Source organism: Sturnus vulgaris, chromosome 8 (genome assembly GCF_052056855.1).
Source record: "Sturnus vulgaris isolate bStuVul1 chromosome 8, bStuVul1.hap1, whole genome shotgun sequence".
Taxonomy (NCBI): Eukaryota; Metazoa; Chordata; class Aves; order Passeriformes; family Sturnidae; genus Sturnus; species Sturnus vulgaris.
Window position 1 is genome coordinate 38,113,932 of NC_142250.1, and position 26,227 is coordinate 38,140,158.

General features: G+C 36.5%; 1 protein-coding gene across 1 annotated transcript in view; it reads right to left on the reverse strand.

Annotated features, from left to right (window-relative positions):
- CFAP46 (cilia and flagella associated protein 46) overlaps positions 1 to 26,227 on the reverse strand; it is a 66,760-nt gene that overhangs the window by 23,558 nt on the left and 16,975 nt on the right. Inside the window, exons 14-34 of the mRNA XM_088168530.1 lie at positions 25,662 to 25,785; positions 24,620 to 24,750; positions 23,167 to 23,309; positions 22,517 to 22,650; positions 20,778 to 20,990; positions 19,295 to 19,505; positions 18,797 to 18,952; positions 17,963 to 18,070; positions 16,225 to 16,406; positions 13,795 to 13,926; positions 11,073 to 11,238; positions 8,270 to 8,354; positions 8,025 to 8,163; positions 7,330 to 7,513; positions 6,822 to 6,981; positions 5,378 to 5,601; positions 3,256 to 3,357; positions 2,700 to 2,867; positions 2,193 to 2,341; positions 672 to 770; positions 296 to 425 (exon numbers count right to left, since the gene is read on the reverse strand). Of these exons, the coding sequence (XP_088024656.1) occupies positions 296 to 425; positions 672 to 770; positions 2,193 to 2,341; positions 2,700 to 2,867; positions 3,256 to 3,357; positions 5,378 to 5,601; positions 6,822 to 6,981; positions 7,330 to 7,513; positions 8,025 to 8,163; positions 8,270 to 8,354; positions 11,073 to 11,238; positions 13,795 to 13,926; positions 16,225 to 16,406; positions 17,963 to 18,070; positions 18,797 to 18,952; positions 19,295 to 19,505; positions 20,778 to 20,990; positions 22,517 to 22,650; positions 23,167 to 23,309; positions 24,620 to 24,750; positions 25,662 to 25,785 (3,140 nt within the window). The remainder of the gene's footprint in view (positions 1 to 295; positions 426 to 671; positions 771 to 2,192; positions 2,342 to 2,699; positions 2,868 to 3,255; positions 3,358 to 5,377; positions 5,602 to 6,821; positions 6,982 to 7,329; positions 7,514 to 8,024; positions 8,164 to 8,269; positions 8,355 to 11,072; positions 11,239 to 13,794; positions 13,927 to 16,224; positions 16,407 to 17,962; positions 18,071 to 18,796; positions 18,953 to 19,294; positions 19,506 to 20,777; positions 20,991 to 22,516; positions 22,651 to 23,166; positions 23,310 to 24,619; positions 24,751 to 25,661; positions 25,786 to 26,227) is intronic.

Consider the following 26,227-nt stretch of genomic DNA (forward strand, 5'->3'; position numbering starts at 1 on the left):
TTGCTTCTCAGTCTTTTAAATCTATTTGCATTACTCCCTAAATCCATTTGTAGGAAAGTTTTACTTTGTATGAATAAAGATTCCAATCTTGTTCTTCCCTGATATAAATAACATGCCAGGTAAACCCAGCTCAGCTTCAGATGACTGCTAGCAGAACTTAGGTAGTATGCATTTTTGATGATTTTTGTGTTCAAGTATTTCTCAAGTACTATCTAAAAACAAACTAGCAAGTGTATTTTTAAAAAAGGGGGAAGAGTAATTAATTTAGTATAAAAACTGAAGTGGAAATAAAAACCTTTTCACTTGAAGTAAGGATATTCTCATTCCTACTACCATTAAGCTGAGCATTCTCAAAAGGTATTTTTCTTTCTTCTTTCTTCATGCCTACAGTTTTTTCTTTTTTCAGTGCAATCTCCTGCCTACACCTAAATCACAAGAAAGAAAACGTAAACTCAAATATATATTAAAAAGCATTTCATACCAAAGTATTAGAGTGTTAGGAATCTTTACCATACACTACTCTGTAAATAGACACTAACCAAACCTGCACAGACTTTTAGGGCATAGCCAATATACCAAAGGTGTTCTGAGGTTATGATTTTTACTATTTTCCCCCAGCTGTAGGGAAAACAGTCCCAAATAAATACCACCTCAGCAGTGAACATACATACATTGCTTGCTCTAATTCACTAATGTATACTTCTCCAGCAGCTTTCTCATGATACACAGATGCCTGATTCAGTTTTAAATCTGAGCATATCAGGGCGATTCTACAAATAAAAAGAAGAAATGTTTAAGAAACAATCCAAATCCTTCATATGGTGCTTCATATAAGCACATTATATATACAGAGCACATATTCCACATTTGTCAATTCTACCTTCACGTGCCTTGATTAATAAATACTGGCAATAAGAAAGACTGTAAATAGAACCAGGGGAAACTACCCATTCACAGATGTCACAGAATCAAAGAATGGTTTGGGCTGGAAGGAACTTCTAAAGATATCTAAAGGTTATGGGCAAGGGCATCTTTCACAAGACCAGATTGCTCCAAACTCCATCCAGTGTGACCTTGAACACTTCCAGGGATGGGACATCCACCAGTAACCCCAGTCTTGTCCATCAAACCCATTTCTCTTCAACTTAATGGCAAAAATTATATACTAAAAGCATGAAAATATTGATATGGTCTCACTATAGCATGCAACCACCACGCCCTTGCCCCTCAATGTGTATGTGCTAACCTACTTTTGTCTCCTGAGTAAAGAGGAATATATTCCTACACGTATATTGGGTCATAGATATAAATAAAATACCATGAAATAAGAACAAGTCTCGAGGAATCAACAAAAAATATTTGTCTGGCAAATCTTGGCTGAAAAAAATTTCCTACCAGAAAGTCCCTTTTAGCCTTGTTAGAAAGCAACCCAGTAATCAATTGGCAGAGAAACGTATTTGTACACATGAATATCTATTCTGCTTGGTGGGATCAGGTTCAGGCATTTTAAAGATTCATTACGTGGTACTGCATGAACTATCAGAAAGTAAGCAAACAATTATTGCTCAGGACTGTTACTTACTAAGAAAACTTTATTTAATAACTATCAAAAAAGCATGATTAAATGCTTGAACAGAAACAGCAAGAATTTTCAATTCCATGCATATTGAATGCTTTTAAATCAAAACTTTTAGAGGTTCTCATCCATTTTAAAAAACATAATTTTGGTCACGGAGACAAATCTCTCTAAAAATGCACTTACAAGGGCAGCTTCTTTGTGCCCATAAGGTGGAGAATGTATATTTTGATGCAAGTAGGGACTCTGCCTTTTGAACACTTAATAGATACGACTATTTTCATAGAAACTTTCTTGGACTTTGCTTTTTTCAATTAGATGCCAATAAAGCATTTCAAAAACTTTTCACATGAAAGTGGCCAGGCTTCATAATCTCACATGCTTTCCACATGGGAGATCATGTTTAGTAATAAATAAATTTAGGGGCCTTAATTCCACAAACCTATTCATCAAAATTCTATTAAAATTAATTTTAAAAAAAGAAAAACAAATTAAAAGTCATTAAAAATATAAAACCGTAAGACACCAAAATTCTTGTTACTACTTGGTGAAATATTAATGGATGGTCCACTCCATCCAGTTTCTGTTTTATTTAAAATAAATAAGGGATACAAACCGAAGGTGATAGAGATCAGACAGACTCCTACATTCCAGAACTTCACTAGCAATAACTTCAGCTAGCTGAAAGATCGGAAGAATCAAGTGGGGGCAAAACATTTTCTGTAGTTCTTTAGATAAAAGGTCCATAAAATACAAAGTGTAAGTCTGAAAAGAAATTTTTTTAAAATTCAGTCAGTATAAACATAATTTTGTAGAGAATAAATTTTAAATTAATAATTACATCTTCAGTTTCAAAATAAACCTCAAAAAAGACACAAAGAAACTTTCTAGCTGAAAGAGCAGCAAGGTACACAGAAAGCTGGTAAATGTCTTCTCTTAGTTAACTTCATTTCAGCATGCAGAAGACAAGCTAACACCTTTTGAAGTATTAATGAATATTACAATACAAAAGTATTTGGGACAGCTGTCTGAAAATACACAGAAAAACTAAAATACAACCATTTTCTGGTACTGATTTTCTCCTAAACAGTAAATGCTCTAGAATTTTGAGGAGTATACTTACAGGCTTTGGGAAATTATCCCAGTTAATACCGTAACTATTTGTTTTCTGTTTAAAAGTATCTCTGATTTTATTGGGACAGTCATATTGGGCCCATTCTTCCACATCTGCTGGCAAGGTATGAACTGATTCTTTCTCTTTAGGCTTCTCCTTTGAAACAGAGACTTCAGCCTATAATAAAAACAAGAACATTTATGAGATCAAATTAATACTCCTATTAGTATTAAATATTCAGCTAAAAAAAAATGTACATGTTTGCTTAATATCCTTTGAAGTACTGTCAGATTTGGGGTGTTTTTTAGATCTCCAGACCGTGGATGTTACAAAACAGCAGTATTTGACCAAGGCAACAAACAAAAGAAAAAGTGTTTGTAAATCCATTATCTGTCAAGGCTGTGTGATCAAGAGTGAAGGTGGGATCCACACACTCACACAGAAATTCTTCCCAGGTTATGAGAGCCAGTACAGGAAAGCATCTGAACCATTTACCAAATGTGCCCAGGGAAAAATCTCTTAGAAAGAGAGGGTTGTTTTAAATCCTCAGAAAAGTGGGTCTTACTTGTTTCTTTTTAGGAGTCTTTAACTTCACTTTCTGAGAACCTGCAGGTTGTGAAGGCTTTGAGAATGCTTTTGTAATAAGCCCTGATGCTGTCAATGACACCTAGACAATCAAATAATTACAGTTAATTATTTTCAATTTGTAATGTAAAAAAACCCCAAACCTGAGTGTCTAGTAATAGTTATTATTCACTGCAAGTCACTATCTACAGCTATTAACAATTGTCATATAACATATTCTGCTTGTGTAATAGTTTTCTTCGAAAAAATAACAATTTCAGAGACTTCTGGATGCTTGCAATTTTTGTACAAGCATGTAGGACAATCATGGCAATACAATTAAGAGCAGAACTGTGAAAAGACAAGATCATCCCTGTGATAAATACTACTGCTACCTTTTTGTATCCTATATGGTTGCAAATGCAATTCTTTGGTTTTTTCAAACCACCAGTCTAACTAGCTTCATATTATATAAGGGATGAATTTTATAAGGAAGTAATCTGCAAGACAGCAGAGTCACTCTGTCCTCTTTCTGGGTTAGTTTGCTACAATGCTACTACTGAATATTACACAAAAGATATTTCTAAATATTTAAGCGTACAAAAGAATGAATTGAAACTTTCTCTGCACAAGCAAGAGCATATATTCTGATCTTACCTAAAATTAAACAAACAAACACAACAATAAACAAAACTGAAAACAAACAAAACCTCCAAACAACAACAACAACAAAACCAAACAAACAACAAACAAACAAAATAAAATAAACATCACATTAATTTGAGAAGAACATGTTTTACTGCAGGAATCAAGAGTAGAATACAAAATATGAATAAAAAAATAATTCTGGATACTCACAACAAATAAAAATTTCAAATTAAAGGTAACACATCTTTTTAAAAGTCAGAGGCAGCTGATTTTTTCAGAGAATGTTTAAAATCTTCTACTGAGTTATTTATGGAATCCTAACACCAAGGAGCCTGCTTTGAAGTGGATGTCTGCAGTCAGGTCTGCTTTACTTTGAAGGCCAAAATAAGGTGTCCTGCACTACTTTAATTCCTTTAATACCACATGGTTATTCCTTTTCTCACAATACTGTTCAGCTGTAAATATGATTCCTAGAATTACTATCATTATCCTACAACTGGCACTGACAGCAGCATCAACTCTTTTAAATTTTAGTTTTAATAGCTTATTCAAACAGTAGTACTGTCTTCAGGCAGTTTTTCCCTAGTAAGACACAGTCAAGTGTTGGATATTATAAGGTATGCTTGTAGTAAATCTGAAAATATCAATATTCCTGTTTTGCAAATTCCTATCTGACATCACATGTTCAACTGATTTCACAATGAATTCTTGCTTATAATTACCACAATTAAGTGATAACAAATTGCAGGCTTTTACTTCTAATTGGAATAAAACTATACATAATCTATAGCTTACCAATCTAGTTGATAGGTCCCAACTGAGACTGTTCCTATAATGATTTGCTGCATTACTGTTATCAAGTACATATCTAGTCCCTTCAAATATTTACTTTACTTAACATATAATTGTTTTCCTATGATCATTGCTGCGATTCTGAATTGTCATTTCAATTGGGCATATTTATGAGAAATGAAGTAGATTTGATTGACTTGAAGTGCTCTAACTATGAAAAAGTAATTAGAGAAATCAATCAGTGAACACTGCCGGCCTCTACAATTCCTTTCAGTCAAATGTCAGCCCTTTTGATTCAATTTCATGACGGTCTACCTGAAATCACCATTCTTCAGAACTGCCAGAAATACATACTGAAGTATGTATTCTGCCACTACAGAGATGCCTTAACAAATTAAAAATACGAAAGTTGATAATTTATTGCACAAAACATATGTATGGATGTCAGAAAAACGATGGCTCACTGCTTTTATCCTTAGCCTCTCCATTTTCCTGAGAGAAACATTTTCTTGTTTAATCCTTAAACCTGAGAAAATATGCTAACTGCACCATAAAACAGAAAACTCTAAGGACAAAGTTAAACACTAAAGGAAGAGCTGCAACCATGATTACACAAGGAAATGTGAAATGTCCTGGCAAGGTGGGAGCACCAGAGCACAGCACGGGATGTCACAGGAGCTCACCTGCCAGATACGCACGATGCAGGCATAGGCCATCAAACAGTGCTGCTGATGAAAAGAAGAACCAGGACCAGAAAATAAAGCCATTAATGTCTGGGCTCTAAACAAAGCTTCTAGTTGTTTAATATTGCTCAAGTCTTCCAAATTAATTTGGGGCATGGTACCATTTGCTTCATTGTCCATCTTAGCATTTTCTGTAGGCAATAACTTTGGTATAGCATTGTTTTCTGTTTAAAAAAAGCAAACACATGCTCACAGTGACAGCATTGTAAAAATGTATTTAAAATTTAAAATTGCTAAATTGAAAACGAAAATATTTAGGGGAAAAAAGAAAAATGGAAATCTATCTACTACAGGTGCTCTTGTTAAAATGATGTAATGCTACTTGTGCCATATTTTTAATCAACAATGTAACAGTTCAGTATAATAAATGATGTAAGCCTGATAGAGAGATGAAATCCACAAAAGGCTGGACCAGATGACCTTTTGAGGTTCCTTCCAACCTGGGCTGTTCTATATTTGAATCTAATTTCCCTTATTATATTATTTGATTTTCCATTAAGAGCTTTGCAAAAATTTTCTTGAAACTTAAGTGGTGTAAGGATAGTAATCACAAGCAAACAGGTGAAACTGGGTGGAGGATCATTACAGAACTAATACAAAACTTAAATCACCATGAGACTGTGAAAAAAACCCTCAAAAAAACCCCACTAACAGGAACGTATAAACAGAATATCGCTACTGTTACTAATCAAGTGTGTGATAGGAGACACACTGCATATTTATCTTCCTCAATGAAAACACCAGAAGTATTTGTCTGATCCATGTCTATTCAAACAAAAAAGAACAGCACAGCAGATGTTCATTAATGTCACACAGGACAGTATGGTTCCAGAAATCAGATTCTTTTTTCCCAAATGAATATTGGGGTATCCTACCAGAACAGTCACTAAGGTCATACCAGTACAAGTTGATATTTGTGTAAAAGAAGCAAAGAATTTTTACACTTACAGAAGTAGTTGAAGGCATACATCCCTTTGAAAGTAATTTTTGCCAAATTAATGCTAAGATAATGCCAAGGAAAGGGTAACGGACTTAGGTACCCAAATCTTGACACAGAAACGATTTCCTTGAGTTTCATCTGTCCCTTCATGAGAACTCATTTGAAACAAACTGTCCAGCACTGCTTTCTGGTAGCATCTCACATCTCAGGAGCCCCGCTGTCAGAGGGGAGCAGTATCTTACCAAAAGACTGAGGGTAAGTCTCTGCAGCATAACACAGAATTCACAGATGAACTGAACTTGCATTGAATAAATTACAGTAAATTCATGAGAAAATACAGGCAAACTTGTGCCATTCTTTTTGATAACTAAGCCGTAAATTGAAACTCTCGCTTGTGTTTCCTGCTGAGAAATTCCTCTTAAGGAAAAAACAACCATTATTTACCTTCCTCTTGTGAGGATTGCATAGGAAATTTCATACGGAGCAGGAGATCTACTGCCCACTCCAGAGGTTTAATAGCATCATTAAGGGGAAACTGATTACAATATAAGCATTCAGCAAATTCCATCAGGTAATCAACTCTCTGCCATTCAGCTTCTTGTTTCTATAAAAATAATAAAGGAGGAGTTAATTTGTATTTGTTTATGCAAACAATCAAAATTATATTCTAAAGTTTTATGTAAAGTTTCATGATATTCCAAAGTTTCACCAGTTAAATCTTCATTTTATTAAAACCACTTGCTACTCTTAGACATTTTTCTTTGGCCGGACTCAAATAAAATTTTACTGTATATTAAGATTCAACCACAGAGAGTTTTCTTACTGAAAAGGAATCTCAAAGTTATAAAAAATTATGTGCCCCCCCCCACCCGTTCAGGAACTTGCAGTCCTATGAATCACCTGAGAAACATCATTCTATCAGCATGGGAACAAATAGGAAGGAGAGACAAACCTGTAAAGCAATGATGGCATTTTGAAAACAGCTCAACTGTCCAACAATACTTCTGTAGACTGTGACCAAGTGTCGCCACACATGTGGCAAATAATCTTCACTTTCATGACTGACTTTCTGAATGCCCATCATAAAATTGCATCCTGATGCTGCTCTCACTGTAGCCATAAGTTTGAAAATCAGGCTAGAACAAAGATCAAACAAATTACAAATTACTTGTGTCTGTACCTGTAAAGGAACTTTGTGAGTAAGACACATACACTAGTTCATATCAGTATAGTGCAAAGATGCAAAGTTTATAAACTGGCATAAAAGGGCATGAAACCAACTCAGAGAAGATTATGTTAACAGTTCCCTAAACAATTTAGTTTCCATTTAATGAAGATGCCTTTGCATCTAGGAATTTCTTGCTATAAAGCCACATTTCATGCATCTATTTGCTTGGGAAGTAAGACATGTATAATTTTTATTTAAAAATTAAATTTACAAATATTATTAGCAGATTAATGATAGGAAGCACTGTCTATGTGTGTCTTTTTCATGGAAAAGGCACAAGAATATTTTGTGTTGTAAGGACAGGCCACTAAAAAGTAATCATAATACTTTCCCAATGCAAAATAAAAAAATACTCAGGAGTTTTATACTTCTCAAGAACTAAAATGCCTATTTTAATAAAAATAAGTCAACCAACTTACAGTCTGTGTCTTGTCTGAGGCAAAACTTGAATAGCTTCATCCAGGAGTTTTAGGGCTGTCTCCCAGTCAGCTTTATCAGCATAGATGTGGAATAATAGACTATATAAGGAGGTTCTCAATGTCAGATCTTCCTCAGCACCTTTGAAGTAGATTCAAACGATTTATTAATAATTGAAGAATTAGAATAATGGTTACAAAATACTGGGGTTTCTTTTATTACCAGATAAACAGAGGGAAGAACGTGCCTGGGAGAAAGCATCCAACTGATAACCCCATATTTTGAAAATCCTTTGTAATCCACTGATGCAAAGGACATGTATCTTTCTTTTCCTAAAAAAAAAAAAAGAGCAAAAACCAAAACCAATACATCTTTATCTTTCAGTTAATATATTAACTGAAGTTAAGTATTATTGAAATTTTGTCTTGTCTGTGAACCAATCCATATTATTAATATGAATAGTGATCTGTAACCTAAATAGCTTCTTGACCAGATGAAGCTGCAGGCATTTCTCCAGAGTGAGTCCTATAATACAAACCCAATACAAAAATAACCAGACTTAGTAATATTCAGTTGCTTCCACTCATTAATTAACATGAAATCATGAAGTACCCTCAGAGAGTCACAGAGTAACTGAGGTTGGCAGAAACCCTACAGAGCTCTCTGCCTACGCCCCTGCCTAAAGTAGGCTCCACTCTACCTGTGAAAATTTGACATCACTTACCCAATTCTTACCCAAAAGTCAGAGACTTGGTGTTTCTCTCTCCTCTACAGCACAGCTCTGCATCTTCAAAGATAAATTCACTGTCTTGTTTCTCAAATAGATCTGTATATGGCACACTAACCACTGAAAGCATGTACGATGATGCTAAGAAGTTCACTAAGCTACAGCCACAACTTTTGGGTATTACATTAGCATCATCAAAGATTTACCAGATTTGGTCTAATCAGCATTTACTTCCATGAAGGCATGAAGTTTGTCTAATTTAGTGGCCTTCTACTATGGAGTGGCTGCATCAATGGACAAGAACTGCAGACACCATCCACTCGGATTTCTGTATGGCCTTTGGTATCGTGGCCCCTAACCTCGCTACTACCGAGCTGGACAGAGAGAACTTAGATGGAAAAGAGTTACAGTCACTGGCTCAATGTCCAAATGGCTCAATATCCAAATGGCTCAATGTCCAGTGGAAACCAGTAACAAGTGGTATACCTCAAGGGATACCAATACCAGAGATACTGGCACCAATATTGTTCAGTACCTTCCTTGCTGACAGTCAAGGGGTTTGAGTGCACTCCCAGCAGATCTGCTGGTGACACCGAGGTGAGTGGTGTGGTTGGTTGACAAGAGGGATGTCACCTAGAGGGATTCACTGGGCCCAAGGCAACCTCAAGAAGTTCAACAAGACCAAGTTCCTCCACCTGTGTCAGGGCAAACCCCAGTATCAGTGCAGCCCAGAGGATGAAACGAGAGCAGTCCTGCGCTGAAGGATTTGGGAGTACTGGTAGATGAAAAACAGGCCCTCTGCAGGTAGATCATTCTCCAGATGGGACTGCATTTAAACACTGGCTAGTTATCCTGGTCAAGGATCAGTGGAGACCAGTTCCTGCCTCTCACAATGGTTACTATGGTGTATGTCTACTTTAAAAACTCAGCAACTCCTGAAATAATTAAATATAGACCACTCTGTTAACAGGAAATTTTAAACTACTATCAGAAGTTACTTCCAACTAAGAATTACTAACACTGTGTTGACAGCTTTGTCAGCCACTAACATTTTCAGACATAAAAATACCTATGCTACCTATAACTGTAAATTTTAATTGTCTACATATAATTGCTTTTTAATACCACTCAATAAGGATTCACTCTGAAATTATGCTGTGGCAGACAGTTAACTATATACACAGACTGGAGTATTCCTTTGTATTGGTTTTAAATATATCTCTACAAATCAACTTTAGGACTGTGTCTATGGGCAATTACTGTAACTTATCTAAATACTGTCAAAGTTCCATTAAACTCGCAATTATCACTGTGCTTCCAAGTATACATTGTAGTTATCAGTTCCTACAGACCAATAAACAGATTATCTCTGATTATTTGTGATTTATACATGGCTTGATGAGAAATCAAAATAAAAGTTTCTATTCTTGTACTATGCTACTTGATGATCTGAGATGTAGACTCAAATTTGTACCACCAAGCTTGGAAGTAAAAGTCATCAACAATTCCTTCAAGGGCTCATTGAAATTGAGCCCATGGAAATGTACAGGGAAACTCACAGCAGCTTCATTGCTGAATGTAAATGACATGTAAATCAAATCGAGAAAGAGAAATGGATAAGCTCCATGGAGTTTTGAAGAAAAGTTGCAAATGTGCATGGAAGTTTCAGTGTGCAGAAGAAATTCCACCTGGTGAGATGTGTTCTATGACACACATCACCTGCATACTGCTTCAAGGCAATGACTCCTTTGGACTACACGTGCTGTTCATAATCAACAAGTATTTCATTTTATCACAAACTCCCAGCACAGTCTAAATTTTAACTCTTTCCTACTGCCAAAGTCCTAAACAGTCTGTTAAAAACCCAAAGACGTGCAAAGTAAAACTTTCCTTTTGCAGGTAGAAGAAATTTGAGTCTGCAGGTGGGAGAAACCTTAACTTAGCAACATTTTTTTTTTCTGAGTTACTGTTTTAGGATCTGTTATCATATTTTTCAGATCTGTTATCATACTTACCAGAAGTGGCTTTTATTCTGGATTTTGAATATTTTCTAAAAATACTTTTTTGTACGCTTCATGAAGTGAAACACTACAGCAAAAATCAGACAGCAAATTACTTTGCAGAAAACTGTTGTGAGTTTGACAATTGCCCAAAATCAAAAGATTCACCAAATGGAATATAAGAGTATGTAACTGCAGGTAAGAAAGCAGAAATGTGTTTTAGACAAATAAGTCACTTTTGACTCTTAGGATAGGTATCTTGAAGGTTCTTTACCATCAGCACCAATCACTAAAAACAAGCAATACCTATTAGAAATTCTTACCTGTTTGTTTTTAGATTCTGCTTTAATTATATTCTTAAGAATTATTTCAGTAGGTTCCTTAAACTGTTCTCTGCCATGTGGTGAGCCCAGCAAGGGTAAACACGCATTCCAAAAGTGCCTAGCTGCAAACATTACAAGGGAATAATTTCCAGCTTCACCTGCATACCTGAAGAAAGGGAAGCAGAACTTAATAAGGAAAAACAACCAGACTTTAGCTATAATAAAGAATTTTACTTCTAGGAACATTTGGGTTTAGCTGATCTATGGATCACCTCAGCAACGAGGACTTAGCATAAGAACTTCATAGAAAAGCTATTTTCCATTCTTATATACCGAACAACTTCACACACTCAGCAGAACTAGGAATAAATAGGTAGCATATTAATGATTTTACTGTATTTCTGTACAATCTTAGCTCAAGAGCATTCATTAAGAAATAGCAGAAACCTCCTCAAGATGTTCTAATTGGAATAATATACTTTTTTTGGCTTCCTATTAGGTTAATTTCTCATTCTAAAAAATATTAAAAAATAAAACACAGTAATTATTACCATACTGTGGATTTTCCTTAGTACAGTACCACTGTAACACAAGAATATGTCCCAAATGCCTCTAGCTGCATTCAAATTGCTTTGAGCATATTTCATGCAAATGATACTTTGAATTAATAAAAGTTAATAATCCTCCAGATTGTGACACAACACAGTGTGTTCTGAATGAGAAATGGCTTGGCATTTTAGTGAAAAATTATAGATCGGTGCAATGTAATCACCAATTGAGTAGTGTCTTTTAAAAAAAGCAGTTTCTTGAAGCTGTCAATCTGATCACCCTCTAGACAACACTCTTTAGATCATGTTTAGACTGCTGCATCCAGTTCTAGGCCACCCAATATATGGCAGACATGGAGAAACCACAAGGAGCTCAGTGAAGGGCCACTGAGACGATCCAGGGACTGGACTGCACTGGAGAAGAGGGCTGGTTGAAGAGGTGGCTTTGGGAGACCTAGCAAGAAGAAGTTTCTCAATAACCTAACAAAGTTATTGAGAAGCAACAGTCAGGCTCTTCCCAGGAATGGCAGAAGAAGCAAACACAGGCATTAGTTAAAATGAGGAAGGTTCAGAAATGTGCCCCATGGGTACAGCCAGGCAGTGGAGCAGGTTCCTCACACAGGCTGCGTGTCTCCAGTCCCTGAGGCTTTCACAGCCACACTGGATAAAGCCCTGGGCTGGCCCTGCTTGGAGCAGGAATTTGAATTAGAGTCCTTCTGAGGACGGGATGATCCTATGACACTACAAGGTCAGTGTGATGGGTTGACTTAGGAAGAGGAGACTCAGGGGAGATTCTTCCTAAGGGAGTTTCCTCTGTGGGGGGTTGGGATACCTGCAACAGCCAATTAGAGGGGGTTGGTTCGCTCCGTGAGCACACATTTTGAGGGGGGTGGTCCGGAACTGACCCTCTTTGTCTTCCGGCGGCTGAGCAGGTAACACCAACCCGAGCTTCCCTCTCCCCCATGCGGGGGGCCTGCGGCTCTGGCGTGGGGGGAGGCCGACTCTTGCTGCTGCCGGCCGGGCCGGGCCTGCCCGGGTGGCCATGAGCAGTGTGGGGCTGCTGCCCAGCCCCAGAAAGGCTGATTAACACCTCAGCTGCCCCCCCAGCACGGCCTGAGCCTGGCCCAACTCTTGTAGTTGTGTTAAACTTTAACTCTTTAGTGTTCAGATAAGATTTGCAAAGCCTCCAGCCTTTCCTTTGAATATGAAAGGGAATAAGAAGATTTCTGAAGTCAGTGATGTAAGAGCTAAGTTTTTAAGATGGAAAGAGAATGAGAAGATGCTGAAATGGCTGAAAATCTTTTTGTGAAATTGTAGGAATGAACTGATGTACTGAATATTCCTATAAACCATGGAAAGAGACATGGGGGGATGAAAATGTTCCATTTAATAGATGATTTGACTAAAGAGCACCTGTGTTGAGAATTTCTGTCCTGAGAAAAGAAGGGGATTTTGGTTTTCTGAAGATAAAGCCTGAGCAGAGAAAAAAGGACAGAGAGAATCTTTGCGGTTGAACATTTCATTCTTAAAAGTAATACCCCATGGAGCAGACATGGCCCACATCTACAACTTTGGGACAGCTGTAGAGGTGGGAGGAGCGTCACGGTTGCAGGTTCCCGGGCGGATGCAAATCGTGAAAGATAAAACCACAAGAGAACTGTTTTTTTCCTTCTTGTGGGAAAAATCCCTACAACTTCAACAAGAAGAGGCTTCTCTCTCCAGAAGTGAACTGAGAAAGACTAAATTGGGCACTGACCGAAGTATTTGTTATATGTTTGTTTTGTTATGAAGATTGGGAGAGGGAGGGAAGGAGTGATCTAAAAAATCTTATTCTGAATTTTTTTTTTCCTCTCTTTTTGTTTGTGTAGTTAATAAATTTTCTTTTGTACTCTCTCAAGTTTTAGGCCTGCCTTGCTCTTTTGCTCCTGGTTCTGTCTCACAACAAGAAAAATAAGTTTATTCAAATTGGCAACTCAAACTCAAGACAGTCAGCTATGGGGAAAGTGCTTGATAAATTTACTAAAGTGCAAAACTCTGTCAAATCCTTTGTTAAACATTTCAACTCACAACTATGTTGATTTTTAGCAGCCTTAGGAGAAAATATGATGATCCCTAAAACTCTAATTAAATTTTAGATCTGTTTGATAACCGTTTTTTCTCAACATAAAACATACCTGGCACTCCGAACAAAGGTCTTTACTGCTGCTACACGCAGATGTTTTCTTCCAGACAAGTTTTCCATTATGCTCTTTCCTTGTATACAAGCTGTAGTGCTCAACATTTCTTGTCTCACCCTGTTACCAAGCCTGCATAAAGGCAAATACTTCAAGAAGTGCTAAGTCTGATGGGCGAAGATCATACCAATTCCTATTAATGATGTATTCAAGTTGCTGCTATATACTTGTCCCTTGCTTTGGAAGTTACAAATCTTTCTACTGAGTTTTCTTTTAAAATTAGAAAACATTTTAAAAAAACGAATTATTTTGTGGAAAGGTAGACTAATATATCTTTTTCACACCACTAATGAAAATAGCTATGAAATCGGATTTTTAAAAACTATTACCTATTGTTAGCAGTGAAACAACATAGATTTGTAAATTTCTCCCTATTTTTCACTATTGTACCTTAAATAAAAAAAAAAAATAGGTCCAAGTCAAATTAAAATTAAAACCAGAAATCAGGAAAATTAGACAATTTTTGGTACTTTCTTTTGGGATTTGTTATACTCTAATAAAGTCTGCCCAGGGCTCTGGAGAAATTGATATGTATCCTACTCTACTTCATGTAGAAGAAAACAATGTAGATTTCAGTCCCAGAGTTAATCAGTTAAGAAATTAATACACAAATAAATGTATCCCACTGGTTAATACCATTGATTAATAGCAACTGAGTAAGAAAAGAGCAGTGACGGATTGCAGTAAGAAAAGAGCAGTGACGGATTGCAGTAAGAAAAGAGCAGTGACGGATTGCAGTAAGAAAAGAGCAGTGACGGATTGCGGGAGTTCTCGGCGTCTGCTGCCAGGCTCGGGCGCGCAGTCACGGCCCGTGGCCACCAGAGGGCAGCGCTGCCCGCGGCGCGGCTTTCCCTGGGAACTCCGCCCGGCATTCCCTGGGAATTCTGCTCCGCTTTCCCTGGGAACTCCGCCCGGCTTTCCCTGGGAATTCTGCCCGCCTTTCCCTGGGAATTCTGCTCCGCATTCCCTGGGAATTCTGCTCCGCTTTCCCTGGGAACTCCGCCCGGCATTCCCTGGGAATTCTGCCCGCCTTTCCCTGGGAATTCTGCTCCGCATTCCCTGGGAATTCTGCTCCGCTTTCCCTGGGAACTCCGCCCGGCATTCCCTGGGAATTCTGCTCCGCTTTCCCTGGGAACTCCGCCCGGCATTCCCTGGGAATTCTGCTCCGCTTTCCCTGGGAACTCCGCCCGGCATTCCCTGGGAATTCTGCCCGCCTTTCCCTGGGAACTCCGCCCGGCATTCCCTGGGAATTCTGCCCGCCTTTCCCTGGGAATTCTGCTCCGCATTCCCTGGGAATTCTGCCCGGCTTTCCCTGGGAACTCCGCCCGGCTTTCCCTGGGAATTCTGCCCGGCTTTCCCTGGGAACTCCGCCCCGCATTCCCTGGGAACGGCATCGGCAGCACATCGCTACACAAACATTTAATCTCTCAGCAGTTTGCAGATTGCTAGATGGCAGCAAGTAGTCGCTGAATTTCTGTGAAGTTCTGAAACTATCTATTTAATTTTAAGATAACTTACTTGGCTTTGTATGCTTTTAAACCCATGTACAAAACGAGTTTCAAGGAACAGAATACTGTTTTTATAAGTTGAATATGAACGCTGTATTGTATCTGAAATCTTTCACACGCTTATTTCAAACTTCCGACATTCCAGAAAAACTGCTATTAAACGGAGTTGATTCTTTCCTCTTCAGATAAAATTAAATGTTGCTTTTGGACGAAATCATTTTAAAAAATAGAAGGCTTGAAGGATACCAACATTTTTATAATTTTTTTTTTTTTAAAGCCAAGTTTCAAAATATCAGTTAAGTAAGAGACTGGGCTTTCAAAGGAATTAGTTTCATTCCTGTTGCACCCATATGCAGAAGTGGCAATACAGTGCTGTCAGACTACCTGACAGCAGAGCCTGGAGTACAGGAGCTGCTCGTGTCTTTCATCACCCCCAGCTCCAACCTGGCCCATGAATTATGTGTGTTAGAGCCAGATAAGCACTGAAAGCAATTTGAACCAAAAAGCAAAAAAAAGTAGAATCAGATTTTCTGCTTAGAGATTTAAAAAGTGGCAAAATACTATAATTGCCAGGGATCATTTCAGAGCAGCAGTGCTCCTGGGAAGACCCCCAAACACAGAGATGTACAACCTCTGACTCACTCGGATGGCAAGCGTCATCAATCTTTCTGAACAGGGTACAGAACCACAATCTGGATCTCTCACTGCCTTTAACTTCCATTTTCATCTCTAACTGCACCATTTTTGGGGAAAAAAGATTCTTCCATTTTTGATTATGTGACCAAACACATTTGTCCTCTTTACTTTCTTCAAAACTTAGTTCAAGTACATTACCATATCATACAAAATTTTATGTACTTACACGCCATATTTCTTAATATTTCTATTGCGGACAACATTCTCATCTGAGTCCAAGATCCTCTTGGAACACATCATCACTCTTTCATAGTCTTGTGATACATATGCAAAATATGTAAGTCGTGTCAGTGTTTGCAATTCCACTAAGGAATCTGACCAACTGCATTCTAAGGCCAATTTCACTAACTAGGATTAAAAAAAATATGAAAGTTTAGTTTTCAGGTTTTTATATGCTTTTTTCTACAGCAATTACATGCCTAGAGCTGTAACTTCCTTACAACCCACCTGAGCATGGAACAAGTATGTGATAAAGCTATCTAGAAAATCAAAGAGCTACAAGTACCAAATATACAATAGAGAGGCCTTATCCATCGTAGTAAGTATTACCAGTGTGTGCAAATCCAGCTGTAAATGTGCATGCCTTTTGGCCAGAAGTATCTGCCAGTACTTACTCTATGTCCTCTGTCATCTTTCAAAAATCAGTGGAATAGGACTTTCAAATTTCAGAGCCCATTTTAGTTAAGCCAAAAGTAAGAATGGGACATAGAATTGGTTTTGCAACAACCGGTCATTGTAATAAGCAGTTGCTATGTACACTGTTATTATATGTGTGGCAGCTTGGGAGAGCTTGGGCTCCATAATCCTAGAGGTCTTATCCAACCTAAACATATATAAAGATATAGATAGTTTCATGTATAGTTTCATTATAGGATCTAAACATTTCCATTTAATTTCTTTTGTACATGTCAAAGTTCTGCCTTTCTAGGATAGTGGTGATTGTTAATGAATTGGTCCAAATGAAGATACTACAACACTGCTGTACAAAACTATGCTGGTGAAGTGTAGCTAAAGTTAACTCGTCATATTTGACATAAATCTGTAGACCGACAAGAATTAGGTACTATAAACTTATAAGGACCCAAATCCCAGTTGTCAGCAGTAGTTTGGTGGCTGCCCTGGCAACCTGCTTGTTTAGTTTCACAGAGTCAATCAACAGTAACCAAGCGTAGCTGTGTTCTACCTTGCGACTATCTAAAGTAAATTCACTATAACATGAAGTTTTCTGTTGAAATATTGAATGCTTCTAATACAAACTCAAACCTCTGTATAACCCTATAACCTCTGTCTCTCTTCCCAGGGAACAAGCGACAGGACAAGAGGAAACAGCCTCAAGTTGCACCAGGGCAGGTTTAGGTTGGATTTTGGGAAAATTTCTTCCCTGAAAGATTTGTCCAGCCCTGGCACAGCTGTCCAGGGCAGGGCTGGAGTCCCCATCCCTGGAGGAATTTAAAAGTCGTGTGGATGTGGCATTTCGTGGCCTGGGCAGTGCTGGGGGAACAGCTGGACTCCACAGTCTTGGAGGGCTTTTCTAACTTAAACAACTTTATGCTTTTATTAAGTTTTTCTCCAGAAGAATACTGAAAGGTTAGAAGTATGATTCTGTACAGAATTCATCTGAACTCATTATGATCATCTAATGGTTACTGAAACAATCTGCTAGAGCAACACAAGCACAAACCTAATATTTATATTCTAATGCTATCTGGTCTTTGGATAAATAAAATTACTCTGCCACAAAAATCTCCTTCCTGTCATAAATATTTAATCTCTTGGTTAAAGCAAATAATGGTACAATAAAAGTTTCTAAAATAATTTAAATTCCATTTAAAATGGAATCTGAAATAAAATTCATAGTACACAATTTCATAAAACTCAAGAGCTTATTAAAAAACCCAAAATACCTGAGATAAGCTAGGAACAGTGAAATCCATGAGACCCAAGCCATTACATGAATACATTTCCAGACCAACAAGAATTCTTGCCAGAGGATTTTGTGCTTCATCATTATTCTAAGCAAAAATTAAAAATTCACATTCAGAGGTTTTGGGGGTTTTTTGCAAGTTAGCATTAAGGACATTAATTGAGAAATAATAATAACAACAACAACGTTGGAAAATCTCAATTTGCTCTTAGCAATTCCTGCTCTCTACTATGTCCTTAAAATGGTCAGTTTTTTTGTAGTTACATATTTTTAATTTACATTGTGAACTCAACTACTACAGTTTCAACACTAAAAGCCCACATCAACATTACAATGAAGGCATATTTCATATTCCACTGAGGGTTTCCCGTTTTATAGACACTATAAAATAAAAATATAAGAATTAATTTTTTTCTTTCCAGCTTACTAGGTCTATAATCTCTATGTATAAAGAGGCCATAGTAAATGTTGACATAAATATAGCTGATTTTTCTTGATACTCTTAATACAGCCATTTTATTATTTTACATTTGTGAATTCAAAATCAGTTTTGCTCAACAGTCATCATATGACAAACATCTCCATGGCAGCTAACAACAGAAGGAAGAGTTAAGAAATGTAGACTCACTGCTATACCCAATGTGAAAAATTTGCTATGTTCCATAAGGAACTAAAGCCAAAATTTGTTTTTACATTCTGATCAAATATACAGAAGAAAATATACCTTGATAACTTCAGTTATTATTAAATGAATTTACAAATTTAATTTCTCTGTAAAGTTTCAACGTTACGCAGGATTTCAGGGCAGTCATACCTCCTCCTCCTCCTGAGTCCCAAGCTGCTGCCTGATCTGCTGCTGATTTAACTGCTTTGCTTTCACCCAGGTAGCAATGATCTGTTGTTGTGCAGTAATAGAGACTTTTTCCTTAGGTCTGGTTCCAGTCATTGCATTTAGGGCAAATTCACAAACCTAAACACCAAGAAGAGAAAAAATAAATGTGAAACACAGAAGAATGTGGAAAGTTTCTTTTATGGAACGTGCTATCCATTAGTTATGTTTAAATTATTGCACATGCATCTCTAAGGCTAACAGAATCTCCCTTAAGCCAACCCGAGGCAAACAGAAGTTACAGTCCTCAGCCCCCAGCTGCTAAGGAGTTCCAGTGTACAACTGGGGACGATCTGTGGTGGCAGAAACTGTAAAAGAAGGTAGCTTTTTTTTTTTCCCCAAAAGTTTCTACTATTAAATTTATAGGAATTGTAATATATGACAGCAGAATGAAAGGGACTACAAAAAATCAGGGGTTTGTACCTCTAAGGCAGCTTTGATGTCAGGAAGTCCACTGGGATCTACTGAAAAAGACTGGATGATATTTGCTTTTTCCTGTTTCTTTGCTGCAGCTTTTCTGCTACTCTCTATTGCTGTATCTTCTGTGTTCTCAGCAGGTTTTGGCTTTGGAATCCAAGAAATAATTAGGCCTCGAGCCAAAGCATTACACAACATCAGAAAAATGTCAGTACTTCTATAGAAGAAAATAAAAATCAGAAGTGCATACTGCATCAGATCAACCTAAAAGGCAGGAATAAAGTTATTGATTTTAAGAAGTAAGCATTACTTGAAAATCTAGGTTTTTTTCTTAGAAAGCAAAATTATGGATATTACAGAAAAAAAAAAAATCTGCCCATTGGTTAAGCAGTTTAATGATTAAAACTACAAAATCCAGAATCAATTTTCAGCTGGCATCAATTTTTCTCACTCTGTTACTGAAGTTTCCCTTTCATCACAGGAAAAAAAAGCATATACCAGACCAACATTTAAAACAACTTTTTATTGATGGGTATATATGAAAAGAGCAAATGTTTTCTAAAAAATTTTCCTTAACCAAGCCTTCACATTTTTTATGGTTATCATGCCAATCCACTGCCAAGCTGAGAAGATGAGATTTTTCTTTTTTTCTTTTTTTTTTTTTTTGAGAAAATATGAGACTAAGTACATCTAAGAGAGTATTGCTAGTACATGCTGATGTAAGTATCAAAATTAATAAGCATCTCTGCACAAACTGAAATTTAGATTTTATTCCCAGTACTGTTAAAAGAGATATCTTTGCTGCTGGTCCTTACTCTACTTAGTGATGAGGTCACTGTCAATGAAGGGCCAAAATACCTAGGAATTTGTCCCATAGTCAGACTTTAACTAGAGTATTTACTTCACAATGGTCAATCATTCTCCCTTTGCATTTACTGCAGAACAGGATTTTTCTAAACAACTGTGTAATCTGTGTTCCCATTTTCATGGAACTAATGAGCACATTCCCTTTTTTTTTTTTTTCTATTTTCTCTTATTTCAGAACCAGTATCACCTTACACTAGTTAGAAATATTTTCAATCAACTATATTTACAAAGTAATTCAAGTTCAGAGAACTGACAGCAAGCAAATGCATTTTGAGCCATTTTGCAAATTCTGAGTCTAAGATAATTTTCCCAATTTTCTGACTAACTTAACAAAATGCTATTTCACATGCATATGTTGCTATTCCACACTGAAGAGAAAGTAATATTTATTGGTCTAAAGTTAGCATGGCTTACAGTATAGTAACAAAGAACAAACAGAAAGGATTATCATTTAATTTTCACAATTTACCTCCTGAGGTACTCTGTATATACCAAGGCTCTTTCACTACCAGTGAAAGCCAGCAATAAATATTTCACAGCACAAACTGACTTTCAATGTTTGCAATAATATTTTCTATGTTTTAAGAAAAAAAAAAGTTCATATCCAAACATTTAATTTTACCTGTCGTGCCCAACAGTCTTGATGGCTCCAAGAAGAGTATGGAGATACTCAATAATGTCCCTCTGTCTTCCTGAAGAAATCAGATGTCTGTTATAATTTAAGATATACACCACAGCATTATGAACAATCCAGGCTTCATTCAATTCTTCTCCTATTTCAGCTGCACGTTGGAAGTTTTCCATAGCGTACCAAGATAAGTTGTCTATCCATAAACTATAAAATTGGAATAAAGAAGATGTTTTTCCAAAGCTTCAACACTAGAAGAAGTTCTATTGTAAGATTAAATATGCAGTACTACATCTCAGCCAACAACAAAAATTTCAAGAACAAAAATTTCATTACTTTTCAGTTGCATTTATTAAGTTCTCATCCACTGACTTGTATTTTACTTCCATGAGAAGATGATTCAGAAAAGGAAATAGTATCAATATCAAAAGAGTAGTCTCTGACATTCAAGGCTGTTAGCTTAAAAACCAGTGTCTATGGTTCATGTTTCATCCACAAGTTCAGGTTTTTTAAATGCATGTGTGAATCCACCCATCGGTGCCAGAAATCATTAAATAACCATGTCAAGACTCTACTTGAATATCAATGTAAGTGAGGCATGCCATCTGAGACTTAAGGACATGTCTTTTTTACTCAAAACTGAATGTGTTCCTGCATTCAAAGACATTTCCAGGTGCTCTAAAATGCTGTAATAATTTTAAATAGAATACAATTTTTTTCAACCTATGTGACAACTTTCAAAAAATTTATCTTCTTTCTTTATTATCAAAATGTACTATTACTTAGAATAAACAATACTAAAAATGCAGTCTTGAATGATCATACAGAATTGCCAGGGTTTCAAAGTCAAAAAGTCAAAAGCACAAAATGACACTGGGTATTACTATTTCAACGATGGTATAGGACACAGTACCAGACCAAAGTAGTTTTTTAATATGGGCTTTTAATCTAATTAGGTAAACTCAAAAATAGCTAGTAGCAAATTTTGGAAGAGAACTCTCATCATCTTTGCCCCTTGGCTCTGATCAGTTTATAATTTTTCCCATTCTACTGCACATTTGCAAGCAGACAGTGTGAGAAACTTCACTTCACTTTGAGCCTTAATGAACAGACCTAGGGACACAACTCTGCTCTCCCAGGACACGAGCACTGGGACAGTAAGGCTGCTATTACTATGAATGCCAACAGCAGAGAGTCTAAGCATCACCTGCAGAAATCTCTCTACCCCCTCTTCTCCTTCACAAGAAATAATCATGTGAGACTAGTAACAAACAATACTTGCTATATTCTACTCTCCCCAATCCATTTCAGTTGGTTGGATGGAACACACTAGATTTGCAAACTGGACTAATTCATCGCATGCATTCAGTACTGTATAGACAAAAAGAGTTTTTTTGATTTGGGAAAACATATTTTTAAATACAGAATTTAATCATCTAAGTGTCAATATACAACGATTTATTTGGTTTTCAACTTGGAATACTAGCTTCTAGTTTCAGAGAAATAAATGTTAAATGAAAGATAAAATCCACACTCCAAAGTGAAACGAAACCTAAGAAAAAATATTTCAAACGATTTTTTAGATCCTTTTCCCATTTCCCATGACTACCTACAAAAATAAAGACTCTGGTGACAATTTTACTAAGAAGAAATAGCTTTTGCAATTATAATTGGTGTCTGACAATAATGATGTTAAGAGTTCCTTGGTCTTGATATATATTAGAAAGAAGCACCTGTACATTTTCCATTCTGGATCACCTTCAGGAAGATATGGAACACGTCCTGGATGACTCTGGTATGCAGCTTCTGGAGGTACAGCATGATCATTCAGTTTGATTCCCTGCAGTCTTAATAAATGAACAGTTGCCTGAAAAGACACAGAGAAATAAATTGTCTACCCAGGTGATCATTGTAAAAATGGATTATGACTTCATATTACTGCTGTTACCTCTTCAAAAACTAAAAAATGCAAAATGCTTTTTCAAATGTTGTACAGGCATGTACAAATATACAGGTTTAGTACTTCATAAGCTTAAAATTGTCTACAGTTACCTTTACTAAATACTTACATGGAGAAAAAAATATTATTTATATACGTAAGTTTTAAAATCATTCTGGAACTTCAAGGATCCAGAAATATAATGTCAGATGTCAAAATTTTACAGTTGGACTTCTTGTAAAGAAGTGTGATCAGCACCTGTGGTAAAACTATTGCTACAGTTACTTTCATACAGTATTTTGATAAGGTTGCTTCATGAAACCACTTCTCCCTTTACTTCCTAGGGAGATAGAAAATAACTAAACTCAAATCTCCAATGATTCAAGATTTGTTTATAAACCAAAACTAAGCAAATATGAATGACAGTTGTGTAAATTTATTTACTTCTGCATTAATAAATCTTATTTCTGCTAGTATTCTGAGTAAATCTGGTTCAAAAGAGAAGGATTTAGCAGGCAGCAATGATTCTCCTGATGAGCTGTCACCTTGACCAACCATCATAGTTGCATTAGGTTTATTCTTCTGTGCTAAAAAATAAATAAACACATTATTAATTCCATGCATATCATCATCTTCATTTTTAAATTTACAAACCTCTTCATATTCTTAAATTCACAAGGAATAGCTAGCAAGAAAATATTTTAACTATTTCAAGCAACCAATTTCTTCTTTAGTACCATTTATTGCACTCAAAACCTGTTCTCAAGCAGTGCTGAGGCATTTGTTACCTGTTATTTTGCTGCATTTGTGCATAACCTTCAGTATTTGCAGCAAATAACTTTCCCCAGTCATAATATACATACTGAATTTTCAGTTGAATAGACTCCATGGCCTCTAGTTCAATTTTATGGCATTAGTGGAAGTGGACCATAGAACTGAATTATGCAGAGGCAAAAGCCTTTGTGCATTTGATTCATGGACTGGGTTGACTTTCAGGTAATGCACACATCAGTAAAGAAGGAAAATAGCATTCTTTTTCTTTGGTTTAATAATGAAGAGAAAGGACTAAGGTTATTTTAATATAAACACAAAATTTGTAAGAACACACCAGTTTCTATTCACGATGCTTTTGGCACGTGGTTGCCTTTAGTTTTTGCTAAGTGTACTTATTTTTCCCTTATTTTGTTTGGAAAGAAGACAAAGGCTAAACAAGGCAAGTACGAAGACGCAAAACTTGTGAAAGAAAACCGACAAATTGATGTCCAATTTTAAGTGGACCTTGGCAACAGTATGGAATAGGTTTGATTAACTTTGGCTAGTGAAAAGAAAAACCATTTCATCTATTCTTAAAACAAACTTCCTGACAAAACCTGCTTAAAATGGCAGCGAGCAGAGAGTGATTTGAAAGTGCTTTTTCCTCAAGTGCTAGGTTTGTGGTAGACCCTCAAGGAACAAGGTATGATGTTGGATACCTCAGAGGAACCACTCACTAATAGGGGATTAAAGGGTAAAAAATATTAACATATGAGCCTCATACAAAGTGTAACAACAACCCATTTCTCTACAGAATGCATGAATGATATGGACCTAGATGACCATTAGGGAATTTGCCTGTGTCCTTAAGGCAGGTAAATGTATTTCATAGAAGTGCTTCTCTACAACACAGGTGAAACACTTCTGATGGCAGAGTACAGCTTCTACAAAAAAATGTAATGACCCATTTCTAGATTTGGAAGTAGAAAGAATATTCCACGTATGCCAACATGCAGTGCCAGAAAAGAAACTCAGGGAACTTTGGGAATGGGAGGAAAGAAAACAATATTATCTGACTCCTTTTAGTAACTTTAATAAACGATGAAAAAGTTCCTTACAACATTGAAAATAATTTGTCACTTACTTTTTTTATGCTTTGTTGCCTCCCTAAAGAAAATATCATCATACAAGAGGCAAAATCTGCATGCTGCACGACAGACATCCCACACTTCCCGTTTACGAGCAACTTTTGCCAAATCTGCCCAAAGTATAATTCTACCAAAGAAAAAGCATAAATAAAATAAGTTAATAAGCAGGATTAGGTTCCTCAGTTCAGGATCGACAAAAACAATATCAATAATGATGGCCGTCAGGAAAGAAATAATTACTATCTAATCAAAATTAATATATGGAAGACTTCTTGTCAGTAGCAAAGGTAGCACAATTACTTTATCAATTAAAAATAATCTTCTCAGCATATCAAGAGACAAAATTCTTGTCTTGGATGGTATTTATACCATCCAAGAAATTTCAAAACATGTGTGACAACCCTCATTTTCTATCTCATAAACGAAACTAAATATCTCAAAACTAATGTTGAGAATTTATAAATAAGTCTTGCAAACAAGTCTGGATTTAGAATCTTTTAGAAAACAACTGCCTTTAAATTTCAGCACAGAAATTTCAGTGCAGCAAAAAAGTAGACACATCCTATTAAATAAAGAATGACAAAATGATATATAAATTGTCAAAATTAAATCATTTTCCTACAGATTAATATTTCTGACCCTCAGAATTAACTACTTAGTTTTTTTACCAAAAAAGTTGTAGCAAATTATGTGGTACAAGGACCTAAAAGGACACTTGTGAGTTTCAATTTTACATCAAGCACAAGCCTTAATCCAAGCATCCCTCTGTATGCTGGGCTCATATCAATAGAACAGGTGAGTTTAAGTATGCATGCGAGAGAGCAGATTAGAAACAGGCAAAGAATAAAATTCTGTGTAGCATGGAAATGTAACAGAGCTTTTCAGACAAGAGATTATACACAGGCTTCAATACGTTGCCAGAGGCTGAAGCATTCAGCCTCTTACAAGGCACCATCTACAAAGCCTCAGAGACAGAACCTTTCCTCTTAGACACTTCTACAGAAGATGAAAGAGACGCTTCTGATCTGCAGCAATTACCTTTCTCTGTCATTTCCATTTCTTAAGTGTTTCAAATGTTCATCAACTTTCTCCACACTTTTAGTATGATGTTGGGCTTTTGCACAGAGGCAGCTTATTTGACTATTGCTTTTACCTGAGGGAACTTGGTAAAGAAATAAAAATTAAAGGTAGCTTTTATATATTAGAAATTTAAAAATCCATATGAATGGCAAGCAATTAGATTCATAATTCCTTGCTGAAACACTCAAAATCCAGTCCTTTTCTCATTTCTTGAAGCTTTCTCCAAACCAACCAACTGACATGAAAAAAAAACGTATTCCACCAGGATCTATAATCCCTACTGCAAGAGTACACTGGCTCTACTTAAAATAATATTAGTCACATATGCAGTTGTTTTATTGCCACGATAATACAAAACGGTTTAAGCAATCTGGAAAGTCTATTCCCTGTCCACTCTTCCTCAACCAGCAGCTGTATAATCACAAACTGAAGCCGTTTGGGGCATGAAAATGTGTCCATTTTTCTGCCATGTTTTAGAAAGTAAATAATGAATTCACACCTAAATCTCTGTGCAAAACTAGAGC